The sequence below is a fragment of the Zingiber officinale genome, chromosome 6A, assembly GCF_018446385.1.
Source record: "Zingiber officinale cultivar Zhangliang chromosome 6A, Zo_v1.1, whole genome shotgun sequence".
Lineage (NCBI taxonomy): Eukaryota > Viridiplantae > Streptophyta > Magnoliopsida > Zingiberales > Zingiberaceae > Zingiber > Zingiber officinale.
This window is the reverse complement of record NC_055997.1, coordinates 119,891,274-119,906,351: the sequence shown is the minus strand read 5'-3', so window position 1 is coordinate 119,906,351 and position 15,078 is coordinate 119,891,274. Positions and strand designations below refer to the sequence as shown.

The 15,078-nt window shown below is 37.0% G+C and overlaps 2 protein-coding genes across 4 annotated transcripts; one reads left to right on the top strand and one right to left on the bottom strand.

The window, feature by feature from the left end:
• The first annotated feature begins 475 nt into the window (after positions 1-475).
• Positions 476-4,988, top strand: LOC121997762 (probable serine incorporator). Of its 3 annotated transcripts, none has more exons than XM_042552380.1 (14): positions 476-668; positions 2,108-2,144; positions 2,347-2,624; positions 2,794-2,867; positions 2,987-3,146; positions 3,228-3,252; positions 3,336-3,425; positions 3,498-3,669; positions 3,777-3,850; positions 3,946-4,015; positions 4,106-4,195; positions 4,283-4,416; positions 4,575-4,648; positions 4,751-4,988. In XM_042552380.1, the coding sequence occupies exons 3-14, from the start codon at positions 2,399-2,401 to the stop codon at positions 4,807-4,809; spliced, it is 1,248 nt and encodes a 415-aa protein (XP_042408314.1). In that variant the 5' UTR covers positions 476-668; positions 2,108-2,144; positions 2,347-2,398; the 3' UTR covers positions 4,810-4,988. The 3 variants fall into 3 exon arrangements, with proteins under 3 accessions (XP_042408314.1, XP_042408315.1, XP_042408313.1); XM_042552381.1 differs by having other exon boundaries at positions 2,075-2,144; positions 4,106-4,177; XM_042552379.1 differs by having other exon boundaries at positions 2,075-2,144.
• Positions 4,989-5,435: 447 nt separating this feature from the next.
• Positions 5,436-9,521, bottom strand: LOC121997763 (pescadillo homolog). The gene is made up of 3 exons (XM_042552382.1): positions 8,813-9,521; positions 6,128-6,383; positions 5,436-6,002 (listed from the first exon to the last, which is right to left on the bottom strand). Exons 1-3 carry the CDS (start codon positions 9,125-9,127, stop codon positions 5,647-5,649), a joined length of 927 nt encoding a protein of 308 aa, XP_042408316.1. The 5' UTR covers positions 9,128-9,521; the 3' UTR covers positions 5,436-5,646.
• Positions 9,522-15,078: the final 5,557 nt, after the last annotated feature.

Genomic DNA, 15,078 nt, shown 5'->3' with positions numbered 1-15,078 from the left:
ACCTATATATATATATATATATATATATATATATATATATATATATATATATATATATATATATATAAAACAAATAATTTTTAAAAAAGTAATAAATATACTACTGGTGGTGGATAATTCATAAAATACAACTTGTGATAATTTGAAAATTAAGTGGGCCATTTTTAATTTCAAAAATTTTCCCATTTTTTTTAAAAAATATTATTATTATTTTTAATTTACGTGCGCGACATGGTACACGTCTCAGTGCACGTAACACCCAACTGCGCCGTGCCTAGCAAGCAACGGCAGAGATCACGCGGCCCACTCCGTTGCATTTCACAGTCCACACACGATCATCCGATCCGACGGCCAGGAGTACCTCATTGTCGGCTGTTCCCCAGATGGACGCGTCAGATCACGAGTCTGATTTACCTCCGTCTTCTGCAGCTATAAATTGGAAGCAGCGAGGACTACAGAGCAAGAAAGCAGAGGACTTGCAAGGAACAAATCGGACTACAAAAAAAATAAAATTTTATTTTTATTTTGAGAGAAAAGGCTTGAGCATTTGGTTTCTCAGTTCATCTCCAGATTCGATTCCAGTGGCAGCAGCAAGGCATCGCCATCTCTTCCTCCCTTCGTCGAGAGAACGATCCAGCACAGCCTTCAATCTGTTCTTCCTTAATGAGGTCAGTTATTGTCCTTGAATCCCTTTATTTTCGCCATATGTTGATCGTTCTACTCTTTTTATTTGTATTCTTTTGTATATAAAATCTTTGCCAATTGCTAGATTGATTGCTCATTCGAAAGAGCAGGCGTTTGATTGGATAAACAAACAAATTGTGAGCATGAAACAGTAAAGTGAAGCAATGAAGGTGGTATAATAAGCCTTTGATATATTAGAACGCACCCGCAAGCCCTCATTAAAATATGTTTATAAAAATGTAAAAGAAATTATTTCTATTTCAAAATATCACCGGTCTTGTTGATTAATTGGGTGGTATGTTTTCACTCGAAAAAAAAAATAGTGAGCGAATTTGTAAAGCTAAAGTTTACTGGTTCCATGCAATCCTTTTCATGCTTAATCATCTTTCTTTCTTGCTCCTCCGAAACTTTTGCTTTACTCTTTTCCAGCTTGTATATGTATTTCTGCACCAAAAAGAGCAGCTTAGTGGGTTCTTTACCTTTTCTTTAAGGCTAATAATGCTATTTCCTATCAAAAACTAGTTTAGATCCCCTAACACTTGGATTTAGTAAAGTTCCTAGCAGTGTCTGTCTTCTATCTGGGCATACTAGTTAGTTCACAGCTATCTCGACTCAAGCTTCAAACTATGAGTGCCTTCAGGCTTATTTAGCTTCTCCAATTGTGACTAAAATTATACCCTATTCAATCAAAAACGTGTCTCCTTGTTGAACATTCTTCTCTCTCAACATTCTTCTCCTTGTTGAAAATTGCACTAAATCTCTTAAATGATTGCTTGTACTCTATCAATTTTGTTACAAGCTTGCAATTCAAACAAAATAAGAAAACAAATATACTATATGATAGGTTATAAATGCTCATTAATTATAGCTGAATTCGTGGAGTGTTGTATTAGGCATAAGTTTTCCTTAGCTATTTCTATAGGTCAAGGAATTGTATCTTCTGGTAGAGATGTTGAAATGATATCTCACAAGTCGGTCATGTTTTTTTTTTAAAAAAAAAAAGTTTATAATTAATGTTGAAGGGAAATATATATTTGGTGATGGATTTTCCAAAGTGCATCTCCGAAAACCATGTTTCCCTTCCGGGTAAGTCATAACTCGGTCAAGACCATCCTTACGTAAAAAGAGGATCTTAGTTGACAAAATAGCTTGTGTTTTTTGCAACTGGGATAATGAGAACTCATGCTTTATCTCGTTAAGAAATAAAAAAGAATTGGAATGGCATCTTAAACTGGAAACTGCTCTTTATTTGTGCCATTTCCCCTCTATTTTTCGCATAGAGTATCAGGCTATTAGCCGTTGCTGGTAATAGGACATACTTACCTTTTAATTAATCTGAACTTGGTGATTATACATATATTTCTGTAATGATTAATATTAGTTTTTCCAGAATCACTCATGAGCGCGATAATTTCATTTTCAGAGTGGATCATGGACTTTGTCCAGACTATACTTCACAGGTAATTTTCATCTCATCTAACCTTTGATTTTCCCATCTGAATGAAATTTTAAGTAGGAATTCATATTTACTTTACAAAGAAAAAGAGGCATTCATTTAAAATACTGAATTTAACTTATTTAAAACCTATAGATTCTCTCTTTTTATTGAACAATATTTGTTTCTTGCTATCCCATGTTTTTTCATATACTTCATGCTTGTAGACACTCTATCACAAATAGAAGTGGCAGAATAACAAACAGATAGATCAATGAAATGACGAATCTGGTAATGGATGACTGCCCTCAGAGCAATGGCAGTAGCAACCATAAAAGCAAGGAGATATTTGCCCAGTTCATTGACAACTCATGTTGCACTCGCTATTGCCTTGGTCCAAATCCTTCCTTGGCTCGCTTCATCTACGCCCTCATCTTCCTGGTCACCTGTCTCCTCGCTTGGAGCATAAGAGACTATGGTCACAACGCCCTCTCGGAGCTTGAGCGTGAGTCATTGCTTCTTTGTCAATTTTTAGAAATTTAACTATTATAATCGCTTTCTTAGCTTATTGCACAAACAATTTCCATGTCATATCATTATTTTCTTGAGATGAACCTACATACATCTCATGGTACTCTGACAATAGACATAATTATTTCTTCTTTGACATGTAGGGCTCAAAGTTTGTCATGGTGCCCGCGCCTGCTTGGGAGCAGAAGGTGTTCTCCGCATTAGCTTTGGATGCTTTGTATCCTTGGTTAACCAAAACAGTTATCAATACTAACAATTACAAGAATACTTATGGTTTTTATAATTTTACTATTTGTTAAAAGAAAATTTAGGCGAAATTCTTTAACTTTACACCAGTTGTTTTTCTTTCTGATGTTTCTATCAACTGTTGGGACAAAAAAATTGGAAGATACTCGGAATAATTGGCACTCTGAGTGGTGGCCAGTGAAGATCGTCCTTTGGATTGGCTTCATGGTGATTCCTTTCTTCATCCCCTCTGCTTTTGTCCAACTCTATGGTCAGTTTACTCTACCTTAATCTTTTTTTTTTTGTTCTTCATTTTCATTGTTGTAGCTCTAAAACACTTTGTTCTTCTCAGGGAAGATTGCACACTTTGGTGCTGGGTAATGAACTTCTCACTCATCTTTTCTGTTTCTTAATTTTTTTTTGTTGAGAAGATTAACTAATCCTTCTTTTCTCATTCCAGTGCCTTCCTCTTGATTCAGCTAATCAGTGTAATCAGCTTCATAAATTGGCTGAATGACTGCTGCCGATCAGAGAAATATTATGAACGATGGTAAATTTAATTGTTGAGTTCATTAATTTAATTGTTGGTTTTCATGCAACTCTATGCTCTGAACCTTTGCAGTCAATACCAAATAATGGCACTCTCAGTGACAACATATCTTGCATCTATCATTGGTATTACCATGATGTACATATGGTATGTGCCCAACGTATCTTGCAAATTTAACATCCTCTTCATCACCTCGACTCTTGTGCTTCTGCAACTCATGACCCTCGCATCGATCCCCTCGAAGGTAATCCATCTAGATTCATCATAGTTTAGATTATATCTAAAAGAAGTTGTGAGTTCCAACTATTCGAAGTTTGTAACTGGAAGAATCATACTGCAATGGTTTAACAGGTCAGGGGAGGATTCCTGGCTCCGGGACTGATGGGATTGTACATTGTGTATCTTTGCTGGAGTGCAATTAGGAGGTAATTAATTACTTCATGATATTGTAATTTTGCTATTTTCCTTATTTTTAGTTCTCAGATTTATAGTTGAGATAGTTTCGTCCTCAACAATTCAGCGAGCCACAAACAGAAATTTGCAATAAGAAGGCAGAAGCTGCAACAAGTGCAGACTGGCTCACTATTGTGGTAATTAAATGACCTAAAACTTCATTGGATGATAGATTTTACACTGAAACAAATCATTATTTCGTTCCACTGATTCATACCATGTTACAGAGCTTTGTCATTGCTGTCCTTGCCATAGTCATTGCAACATTTTCAACAGGCATAGACTCCAAGTGTTTGCAGGTCCAGCTCACTTACGTGGTACCAATTATAAATAAGACCTTTTTGGAGTGATTGTGTTAGTAATTATTATTCTATTTGTCGAATCATTTGTTTGGTCAAGTGCAGTTCAAGAAAACTGAAGCAGAGTCTGAGGATGAGGTTCCCTATGGATATGGCTTCTTTCATTTTGTCTTTGCCATGGGAGCCATGTACTTCGCCATGCTATTTGTTGGCTGGAATTCAAAGAACACTATGCCAAAGTAAGTTATCATCACCATTCACTTCAAAGTAATTCACATAGTTATCAGACCCAGAGCAATTATATATAGAGTTTATGAGTTATGGGTTATGGCTTGAAAACTCATGAATGTGTGTTCAATTTCAAGATTGAGTCGTTGTTGTAACTTGTACCTTGCAGATGGACAATAGATGTTGGATGGACCAGCACATGGGTTAGAATTGTGAATGAATGGGTGGCAACCCTGGTGTACTGTTAAGTCATTTCAATCGTAATTTTTTTTGTTTTACATATTTGTGTTTTTTAATCAAGGAACTCTCTGTTTATTTATTTATTAATATATTTTATTACGACAGTTTGGATGCTAATTGCACCACTTTTTTGGAAGAGCAAAACAGAAGCAGATCCAGTGTAGAGGCAGAGAGGGTAGTTTCTTGATCTCTTATACAAAGAATTCACGGAGCACATGTTTTAATTCCTGAAAGGATGAGCTCCAGTTCCAGATTTTTTGATAATCTGTAGATTTCTTGATAATTCTGTTCTGATTACTGTAATTTAGCTTGCTTAATGTATGATATATAGTTGTTTTGTAAATTTTAAATCACATGGTTATAGGTTCTCCTTGTTTGTTCACTAGTGTAATACTTCATTACTAAATCACCACCTCCACTGCTGGATCCTCTTTTTCGGCGATTAGCACGCTCACTGTTCTCCAGCCATTGCCGGAGCTCTTCCATCCGCCTTTTCTCCAGCACCGCCAGGCTCCCAAATTCCACGTACACCACCGACTTGGCCAGCTATGAGTTCTGTCAGTACACTGAATTGGCCAGGCTCCCAAATTCCACGTACACCACCGACTCGGCCAGCTATGAGTTCAGTCAGTACACTGAATTGACCGGCTATGAGTTCAGCCACTCCATGTACGAATTCTCGTCCGACCTGAACAAATCGCCTGTAATTGCTTCATTTTGCCAAAGAAAATTAGTTTGACATACACTTCTATCACCAGAAAAAAAGGCATTATAAAGTACATACAAAATATCGAAATGAAGCTGTAGCATGTCCATCAATTTCTTATCATAGTGGTAAAACGAATTGCGGCATGACAAGGAAAAGAGCACGGAGCAGTATCAAGTGCATATAAGGACCATATCTAATGATCAAGTTCAGATCATCTGAGAAACATAGCAACGTTTTATTTCGGAATTCAACAGACAGCCAGCACATGAAGCAGTCCTGAACAACAACATGATTACCGCACTGGCTGTTGATTGTAGTGGTTCTTCTCTTTCTTTTTAGCAGCAGCAAGTTTAGCACTTCTTGCAGCAGCCTCTATGGCTGCAGCTTTCGCGGCGGCATCCATCTCTTTGCTTGATTTCTTCTTCCTCATGGAGGCCACCTTCTTTATCCTTTCCTTTACATCAACTGCAGATGCATCTGCCTCTTCAGCTTCAATGTCTCCTTTCTCCTGATTCTGATCTTGCTCCTCCTGTTCCTTGGATGATTTTTCTTTCTTGGATTTCTTCTTCTTTGAGATTCTGTTCTCTGAAGGAGCACCAGCACTTTCTTTCTTCTCCCCTTCACTACTTTGCTCCAGTTGCGTCTTGTCTGCATAACAAGGATAAACAAATTCAACACATTAAACAGTGGCTTCATATGTATGAAGCAACTCAAGTGAATTAAAATTTACTAACTGTAAAAAAACAAACTAATTATGTGAAAGAAAACATTACCAGCAGTCTCATTTTGTGCAGCATTACTATCTTTATTTGCAATGCCCATTTCATGTAGAAGCGCATCCAGCTCTGCCATTTCCTTTTTCTTAAGCTCCTTCTTTGACAGTTGCCTTTCAGCATCTTTGGGTGGTACTGAAACAGGAGCAGGTTTCTCAATGGTTGGTTCTTTCCCAACAGCCTCTGGTTCATTTTCAGGTTCCTCAACGTCGTCATCATCACCCATGTCAAGACCATCATCCTCACTTTCACTTTCCTAAACACAGGAAAAAAAAGAGTACTTGTTATAAATAAAATAAACTTAAATATCTGATATAAACAAACATGTAAAGCAAATAGTAGATAAGCATAATCACTAGCAAGCAACAGTAGTAGCTAATCGGAAGAGAAGATTTTTATTTAAACAGATAACCTCAGTCAAAAAGATTCTACTTATATTGACATAATAATTTTTCAAAAGAACAAAATGCAAGATTCTTCCTTCATGCTTAAACCTCATAAATCTAAGCAGCATGGAGGAGGCATGAATATAATTAAACTTCCACATAATCAATAGATGTGGATTCACATTCTGTGATCCGAATACATCAACACTAATTTTCTGAAAGGTTATTTAAACGAGGAGATTGAAAAGGAACATAAATTTTTCCAGAAAAAATAATGCTCCAGCTCAAAGGAGGTGCAAAATGTGGGCTAGATAGCACCTAGAGCCTTGGCCTGCATATTCCTTGACCTCTCTAGTTATAACTACAATCTTGGTAAAAATTAAATAGAATCAAAGCAAAAGGAATAATATTATCCACCTCCATGGCATAAAAAGAAAATCAGAATATCAATGGAAGAAGTAACAAATAACATTTGATCTTCAAATAGGTAAGAACAAATACTATGACAAATTGCCAAATAAAAACAAATGTCACATAATTGCACAAATAAACTTGAAAAAGAAAATCACTGTTTATACAGATAAGACATGTCAATTCCTCACCCAAGTAGAATCCTTTACCACACTTTACATCAATATTAATAACCATTCAATTGATGGGATTATTGACCAGGATCCTGGTACAGATAGTAAAGTGTAATAGCAAAGTGTATAAATACAGCCTGATTTAGATTAGGAATACTGAGAGAATGACCAAAATATAGGGAAAATGTCAGTGAAATTTGTAAGGTAATCAAGTATAGTATTTATAGGGAAAATGTCAGTGAAATTTGTAAGGTAATCAAGTATAGTATTTCATGTTCTCTCTGCAATCTATCTAAAACTTACAAAAATTCTATTAGTAATTTCTTGTTATCAAAGAGGTTGAGACGAGACATGAATAAGACTTACTGAAAACTAGGTGTTATACAACTTGTATTAGAACAATCTGCTAGCAATGTGTCCTAGTCTTATACAAACAAAAAACTGTCATTGTCTTCTCAGAAAATGGGATAATATGAAAGAGTACCAAAGAATTAACAAGAGATTAATAGAAGTGAACTGATAAGAGTTAAGACTACTGATTTACGAAGGAAAACATACTCATACAGAGGATCTAAATGCAGAAAAATAGGAATAAGCATTACAATAGAATTCTTACAAACGCAGGAAAATAGGAACAATAATTAAGATTGAATTGTTCATCACATCAAAAAGTCCAAACCAATTCAAGTTTATCCAGTACTGCATATAATACAAATAATCATTTAAGTAATCTTCATCATGAAACGTTTGTAAACAGTAATTTCTTATAAGTAACATCATAATAGAAAAAGTTATTCTGATATGCTATCAAGCTTAAAGCATAAAGAAAGCTGAACTCGCATGCACATCTTGTATAAACAAGCATAACATAAATATTTATTTGGTACTAACATTATGCCTGATAGAAACAATATGCTGAAACATAAGGTACTAAAAGATGGTTCCAGACAGCAGGCGGTTGACCCACAGCCCAACACCTAGCCAAAGGCTCAGACAATCACCATTAAAATAATATTACAATAGAGAAGTATATTAAATTAAGAATTACTAATATCAATACGTATATATAACAATTGTACCCTTAATCAATTAAAACAAGTTCACAATCATAAACAAACAAATCATAAAGCACCAAACACATAACAACAATAGAATAGGACGACCAACAAAAACAGTCAATCTAGAAAAAAAAAATTCTAACTGTACTAAAATTAAATGATAAAAATTTGATAATGAATGAAAAAAGGCAAGATAAGGAGAAACATATATAAGAATAATGAGGCTCTCGTCGAGTGGGCTGATAATGAGAATTAGAATTATTTTCCAATATTAAATGAACAAGCAACTTATTAAAGAAAAAAAATCTTTAGACCACCTAGGCCGTTTATGAGCTTGGGAAGCTTTTTTAAAAGTCCGCCTACAAGGGATTGTATAGCAGTTAGAAGAATGGTCGCTTCCAAAAACCTCACAGGCAGCCACCTTTTAGAGCAATGTTGAAACACCATCTTCTTCAAAATGCTGCTAAATCTTGAATTGTGATTGAGCTTAAAGATTATTCTCATATTTCAAGTTGATTCTACACCAAGGGAATAAGCAAAGAGTGATACAACATCCTAGTATGAAGAAAAACAATCTAAAACATAGATAGATTTAAATAGCTTAGATTTCATTGTCAACAGCTAGCCAGCACATCTGAGTGCAATGTGTTCACATACCTCCTCTATGGTCGCCTCAACCTTCTTATTGTGTTGCTGCTCCGATACTCCCCAAACAGCCTGGGGCGGCGCCGTGGTAGCATAGTAATCGTCGTCGTCGTCGTCTCCAACATCAGCCCAGGACTTGGACGTCAGAGGCGCAGGGGCCCAAAACACTTGCTTCTCCTGCTCCTTCCCTTGGCTCTTGGACGCCCCCTTGCTCTTCGACTCCTTGTCCGACTTCTTCTTCTTCTTGAGAGTCTCGAGCGCCGCGAATACGTTGGTGCTATTGATCTTCAGCGGCCCATCGTCCCTCCTGCTTCCGCCTCCGACCATCTCTCCCTATCGATGCACCAAGACAAATCCAGCCTACACTTCCGATATCGGCCTCAAACCTAACCCAGCGCTCGGGAAAAGAGCCAAAACACACAAATCGATGCACAAAACAAATGCGAACTAGCTAGAGACAATAAAAAGGATATGTTTACAGAGACTTGAAACAAAATTTGGAATCCAGGAAGCTGATCCTCGAAAAAAGAAGATCGAAAACTTGGAATTTGATGGAAGGTCTGCGAGTGGGACAATTGCCAGGACCAAATTATAGGGTTTCGGCGAGAGGGAGGCGACGCGGCAGGGAGGAGAGCGCGATTAGGGTAAACCGGTAACGTCTTCGGTAGCATCACCTCGCCATCACTCCTCGCGCATTCATAGAGGGCCCAAACAGGGCTCCACGGTTTAATTACGGTACGAGTACGGTTTTTTGTTGTGGGTACCGAACCGGACGAGGCCTGGAGGCGGAGGATGTTTGTTTATGTTGTCTGTGAGGTACAATTACGGTTAACTGGTCGGGCGTAGTAATTGGCAGAGACGTGTGTGTGCTGTAACGTTATCCATGAATACGTTTGATTTTAATGTTCCATGAGAATATTATAACGAATTATAGCAAATATGTGACTGTTTGATTTGTGTCCGTTTTTATTATTTTGTTTGTTGTAAGTTGACTATCGGCTGTGACTTTCCGTAATGTTGATTTTGATCCCACTACGGCCATCAACTCGGACAAACACATGGTCGCAACATTGCCAACGATGTTGCTACGTCGCCTGTTCTTGGAAATTCATCCTTTCCATCTTTCATCCTCGCTTTGGACTAACAGATCGAGCATCAAAATGTTAATTTTGAGTGGTTCTTTCTGTTGTGATGAGATAATGTGATTAATGGTTTTATGGGCTAGGAATAATGCCATGTAGTATTGGTCAACTGGTACAGACTAGTGCAATTCTGTGACGAAGAGACAGTGGCTCATTTTGAGACGGAGGATTCAGAAGCTGCTATTGGAGCTGGAGCCGCAGCAGTAGAGGATGGACGGACGGTGAACCTTGTCGCTGGGCTAATATAGTCCGTTCTTCGATTTATTTTAAAATTATTCAATCGGAAGGTTTCGGATACCAAGGCCCTGGACTGAAAATCAATTTTCATTATAGATTTGTGATGAAAATGTGTTCATCTTAAATTAGAGCTTGGACGAAAACTTATTTTGTTGTAAATTTGCATTCGAATATGTCTTGGAGCAGTATACTCTCCTTTCTCCATTGGAAATTAACTTGGACATTAGAATGACTATATCGGAAAATCTAGGAATGGATCCCAGATTTATAGATGGGCTGGATTATGAAGGTGAAACAATGAATTAAGTATCAAAATAAAATGAATAAAAATAGATTAATTAATTTTCTTTGATGTCAAATTATATATATATATATAAATATATATATATATATATATATATATATATATATATATATATATATATATATATATATATATATATATATATAATTCGATCCATTAAATCTTTCTTATTATTTTTTTTTATATTATCTTCTGAGATAAACTGGTATTCTTTTGTCTATATTTCATGTTTATTAAAAAATATTTTTGATAAATGTCATTCAGATTGATTGTCTAACTGTAATTAAAAATAAATAGGTTTATAATGTATGATTGTTTCAAAATATTAATTTATTTATGTATTAATAAAAATTTAATTTAGAAAACATCATTTTTAGAAATCTATATTGGGAAAGAAAATAAAATAGTAATATTAAAAATATGATAAGATATATTTATAATTCATGAATTAACGTCGGGATAATTAATACAAGATATTGTCTGTGGTTCACAAAATCTCATGCACTATTTGAAGCAAAGGTAATGAATGCAAGATTTTTCCCGTGACAAATTAAAACAAGTGATTTAGAGATTAGGATTATAAATTTGTTATCTGTGGACAACTCTCACACACGAAAGCATCTCCGTACATGAGAGGCATGTGCCCATGGTGGTCGTATATCATAGATGTGCAGGCTGACAACTTGTCCTCTTTATATATAATAAATGTAGATATTAACATGTGTATATAATCTTAGTTAGTTAAACTTTACTGTTACCATTTAATTTGCACGAAAATCAAGTGATATTGTCCTAAATTTAAGTCAAACGAACTCTCGAATAAGATAGAATGTTGATTGAATCGTAATATTTTAAAAGAGAGTATGTTGAGATAGTTTTGATATTGATTAAGTTGTCAGAAGTCCTTTGGTCAATGTTATCTATAGTCAACGATCGGATCGTCTTGGTCTCTGATACCCGGATACTCGAAACAGATCCAACAAGTATACAAATAACAGACTAAGATGTATAATAATGAAATGAATATAGAGTAAGTACGGAGAACGTACCCTGGCCCAGGGGACGTCATCGGGTGGATCGATGAGATGTCGAGGCACTGCTCGAGTTGTCGTGACTCGAAAGAGCAGATGACCCTGAGCAAGATGAAGAGCTGGATCTGACAACACCTAGTCAAGCGTGACTAGGATCCGGAAGACGACATGGAGGCCTGGACCTCGCCGCGTCGCGCTGGGCAGGATATGACATCGGCACGCAGACTGAGATATGAGATCGACACACATACTGAAATATGAGATCAACACGCAGACCGGGATATAAGATCAACACGTAGCACGGAATATGAGATCAACACGTAGGTCAGGATAGAAGATCGGTACGCAGGCCGGGATATAAGATCGACACACAGGCTGGGATATAATAACAACACGAAGGCTAGACACAAAACACACAGTTCGGAATACAACCGTCGCTCGTAGGTCGGAACACAATAGCGATGTGAAGGCTAAAACACAGCAGATACGGAACACGCTCCGATCTACCCCGATGGAAATGGAGAATCGTGGCCAACGAAGTTGGTGATCCAAAGGGTAGCGGCGCGGACCCGACGACAACTGAAGGCGACGGGGCAGTTGCGGAGACCAACGAGCGATGAGGGAGGTGGCCAGTGCCCACTAACAGCGGTCTGGGGGTGCTTACTAGAGGCGGTAAGGGCCAGAGACAAAGGTCGTTGGAGGTGGCAAAAACCGAGGCAGCAATAGCCGACGACATACAAGAAAGGGGTTGGAGGAGAGGCGACGGTGAGGCCTCCGACGAAGGCAGCAGCTAGATAGCATAAGAGATGGTGCATACCTCGCGATGTGAGAAAGGAGGCAACAAAGTGTACGTAGAGTGTAAGTGAGGAGGTGAGGCGCCAAGAGCTCAGTGGGAAGGAGAGCTAGGGTTATGCCTCACTGGTGGTGGTGGCTAGTCGTTGCAACGAGGAAGAAGAAGAGGATGTCATGGCTAGTGGCGTCCGTCGTAGCGTCGAGGTGCGTCCACCGACGTGGGCGGGCGACGGTGTTGGCGCAAGCAGCGTCTGCGTGAATGGGAAAAGGGGAGCGGTAGCTTGCTCACGACAAAGGAGAAAGCGGCGACGCGACAGCAATGTTGGCAGTCCGGTGAGCAATTCGAGGTGGTGTCCCCCCCCCCCCCCCCCTATGTTTGTGGTGGCAGCGGACCGAAGCAAACGAAGCCCCCTCGACGACGGAAGAGAGAACCCGCTGAAGCTTCCTTTTTCCACGAATGAACAGTGCCCTAAAAGATATACTACAATATAATGACTAAAATACCTTCCTTCCCTCTCCTAATTCTCCATCTATCCTTAAGTCATGTCCGTATCACAAAGAATGCCCGAACTACTACGGATCTAGTCGAGATCCTCTGGACCGCTACCCCTAGTCCACTCTTGGACCAAGGGTTGCTGATAGGTGAGATCTCATCGACCCTACCTATATAACAGGTAAGGTCCATAAATTTCTATCTATGAGTGAAGTGGTCTATCCTCTGGATCGTACTTTGTGGTCCAGAGGATCCGACCTCCTATGGATCAAGACACATGAAAAAGAAGAAAAAGATAATTTCAACTATTGAAAAATAAAATAAAATAATCATATACAACGAATTGAATCCACATGTTAATTAAAGATCATATTTTTTTAATTAAAACAGAAAAAATTAAAGATCTGACCACTATAAAAATAGTTTATTGACCGAATATTTCATCATAATTCCATGGAGGAAGATATTTAGAGACGAAATTATAACATAAAATAATTTATTGGGAGATGATTCGTCATAAATAATTTTATCAACGGAATATAGGGTCCGTTAGTGATTACTAATGGAAATAGCATTGTAATATTTACTATGAAAAATAAATTTCCATAGTAAATTTTATCGACAAAAAATATGTTTTTGTCGATAAATATTGATTTTACCGATAGAAAATATGTTCCCGTCAGTAAAAAAATGTTTTGATATTTAACAACAGAATACCGATTCCGTCGGTAATATTTAAAAAAAAATCAGAGACCATTTATATTTAGTATCCTGTTTGCAATTTCTATACATACACGATGGTCATAGACGATGACATTTCATATCCATACAATTGTATTTCACACAATTGCACTCATAAAAACATATTTCATACATTTTAGCAATCCATACATACATTTCCTATAATTCATAGTATTACAAACACAAATAAACTAACAAACATACTAAATTATGAAAACACTATAAAAAATAACTAAATATCTAACTATCACAAGCATCTAAAACAAACAAAATCTAAACAAATCTCAATAATAGAAAAAAAACTAAACTATTCAAATCAGTTCGGATCCTCTGTCCCCAAATTTTTCTGTCCTCGTGTCCCCTACCAATCGGATGGACCAAATTATATCTCAAGGCATCATGACATCCTTAAGATGTGTGCAGTATCCTCGTGATGTGCAAGACATCCTTGTGATGTAATATGGTCCGTCCGATCGATAAGGGGACATGGGGACAGAGAAATTTGGGAACAGAGGATCCGAACTCCTATTCAAATATATCCATGGATACATCCATGTATAAGATAGTAATAGAAAACATGCAGAAAATCAATTACGAAAGATTTATATCGGATTTATATATAATTAAATTTTTTTACATATATGTATAACTAATTTTGATAGTTGAATAGAAATGAGCAGATGATGTAATCATCAATATGTCAATAGATCATGACTCATGAAACATATAATAATATAATAGTTAAAAATTGAGCAAATTAGAATATCAAAATAGAATAAATATATTTTACTAGGATAAATAAAAAACTAAGTTATAGTTGAACAAATCTCAAAAATAGTTAATCATCTCGGTCTGATAAGTCTTGAGTCTCTTGTAACTCAAAATCATATGCTGTATGAGTCTGGGTGAAATTAGTCACGACTGCTCGCATATGGGCTATGAAAGTCTCATGATCGACTCTCCTCTAATTGTCCTCAACTCTCCTCTGCTCATTAGTAGCCCTCCTCCTATGCTCCCTAGTGGTCATCTGCTGATTCATCCTCTCATCCATTGAGGCAATTTGAGTGAGTTTTTGATATTCCCGTCTTAAAGATTGCATTTCAGTAGAAGAAGAGGAAGAGAAACTATTACGACGCCTAAGAGCACTCAAACGATCAAATACAACTTTAACATGGGAGTCAAGGCCCTAGAGGATGGAGTTTTTATTCATCTGCTGACAACATCATAATAAATCTCATTAATTACCTTAGTGGATAGAGGTTGTGACTCCCCGCCCCCCCCCCTCTTTGATGGTGACTAAGATGTCTAAGCTACTTTATTTGTTATATGATCCTATGTGGAAAAATATAATATGATTGATATTCAATTTGATTATAATTACTAAAGGCAATCAAGATAAAAATAATTATATGTAATTAAAGTTAATAATTTTACGTGTATGACTTGGGATCAAGGATCGACAAATGTATCATCTTTTTTTTATGGGTCTTGAGAAAGACCTCCATACAAGTGGGTTGGTGGACTAGTTCACATTACTG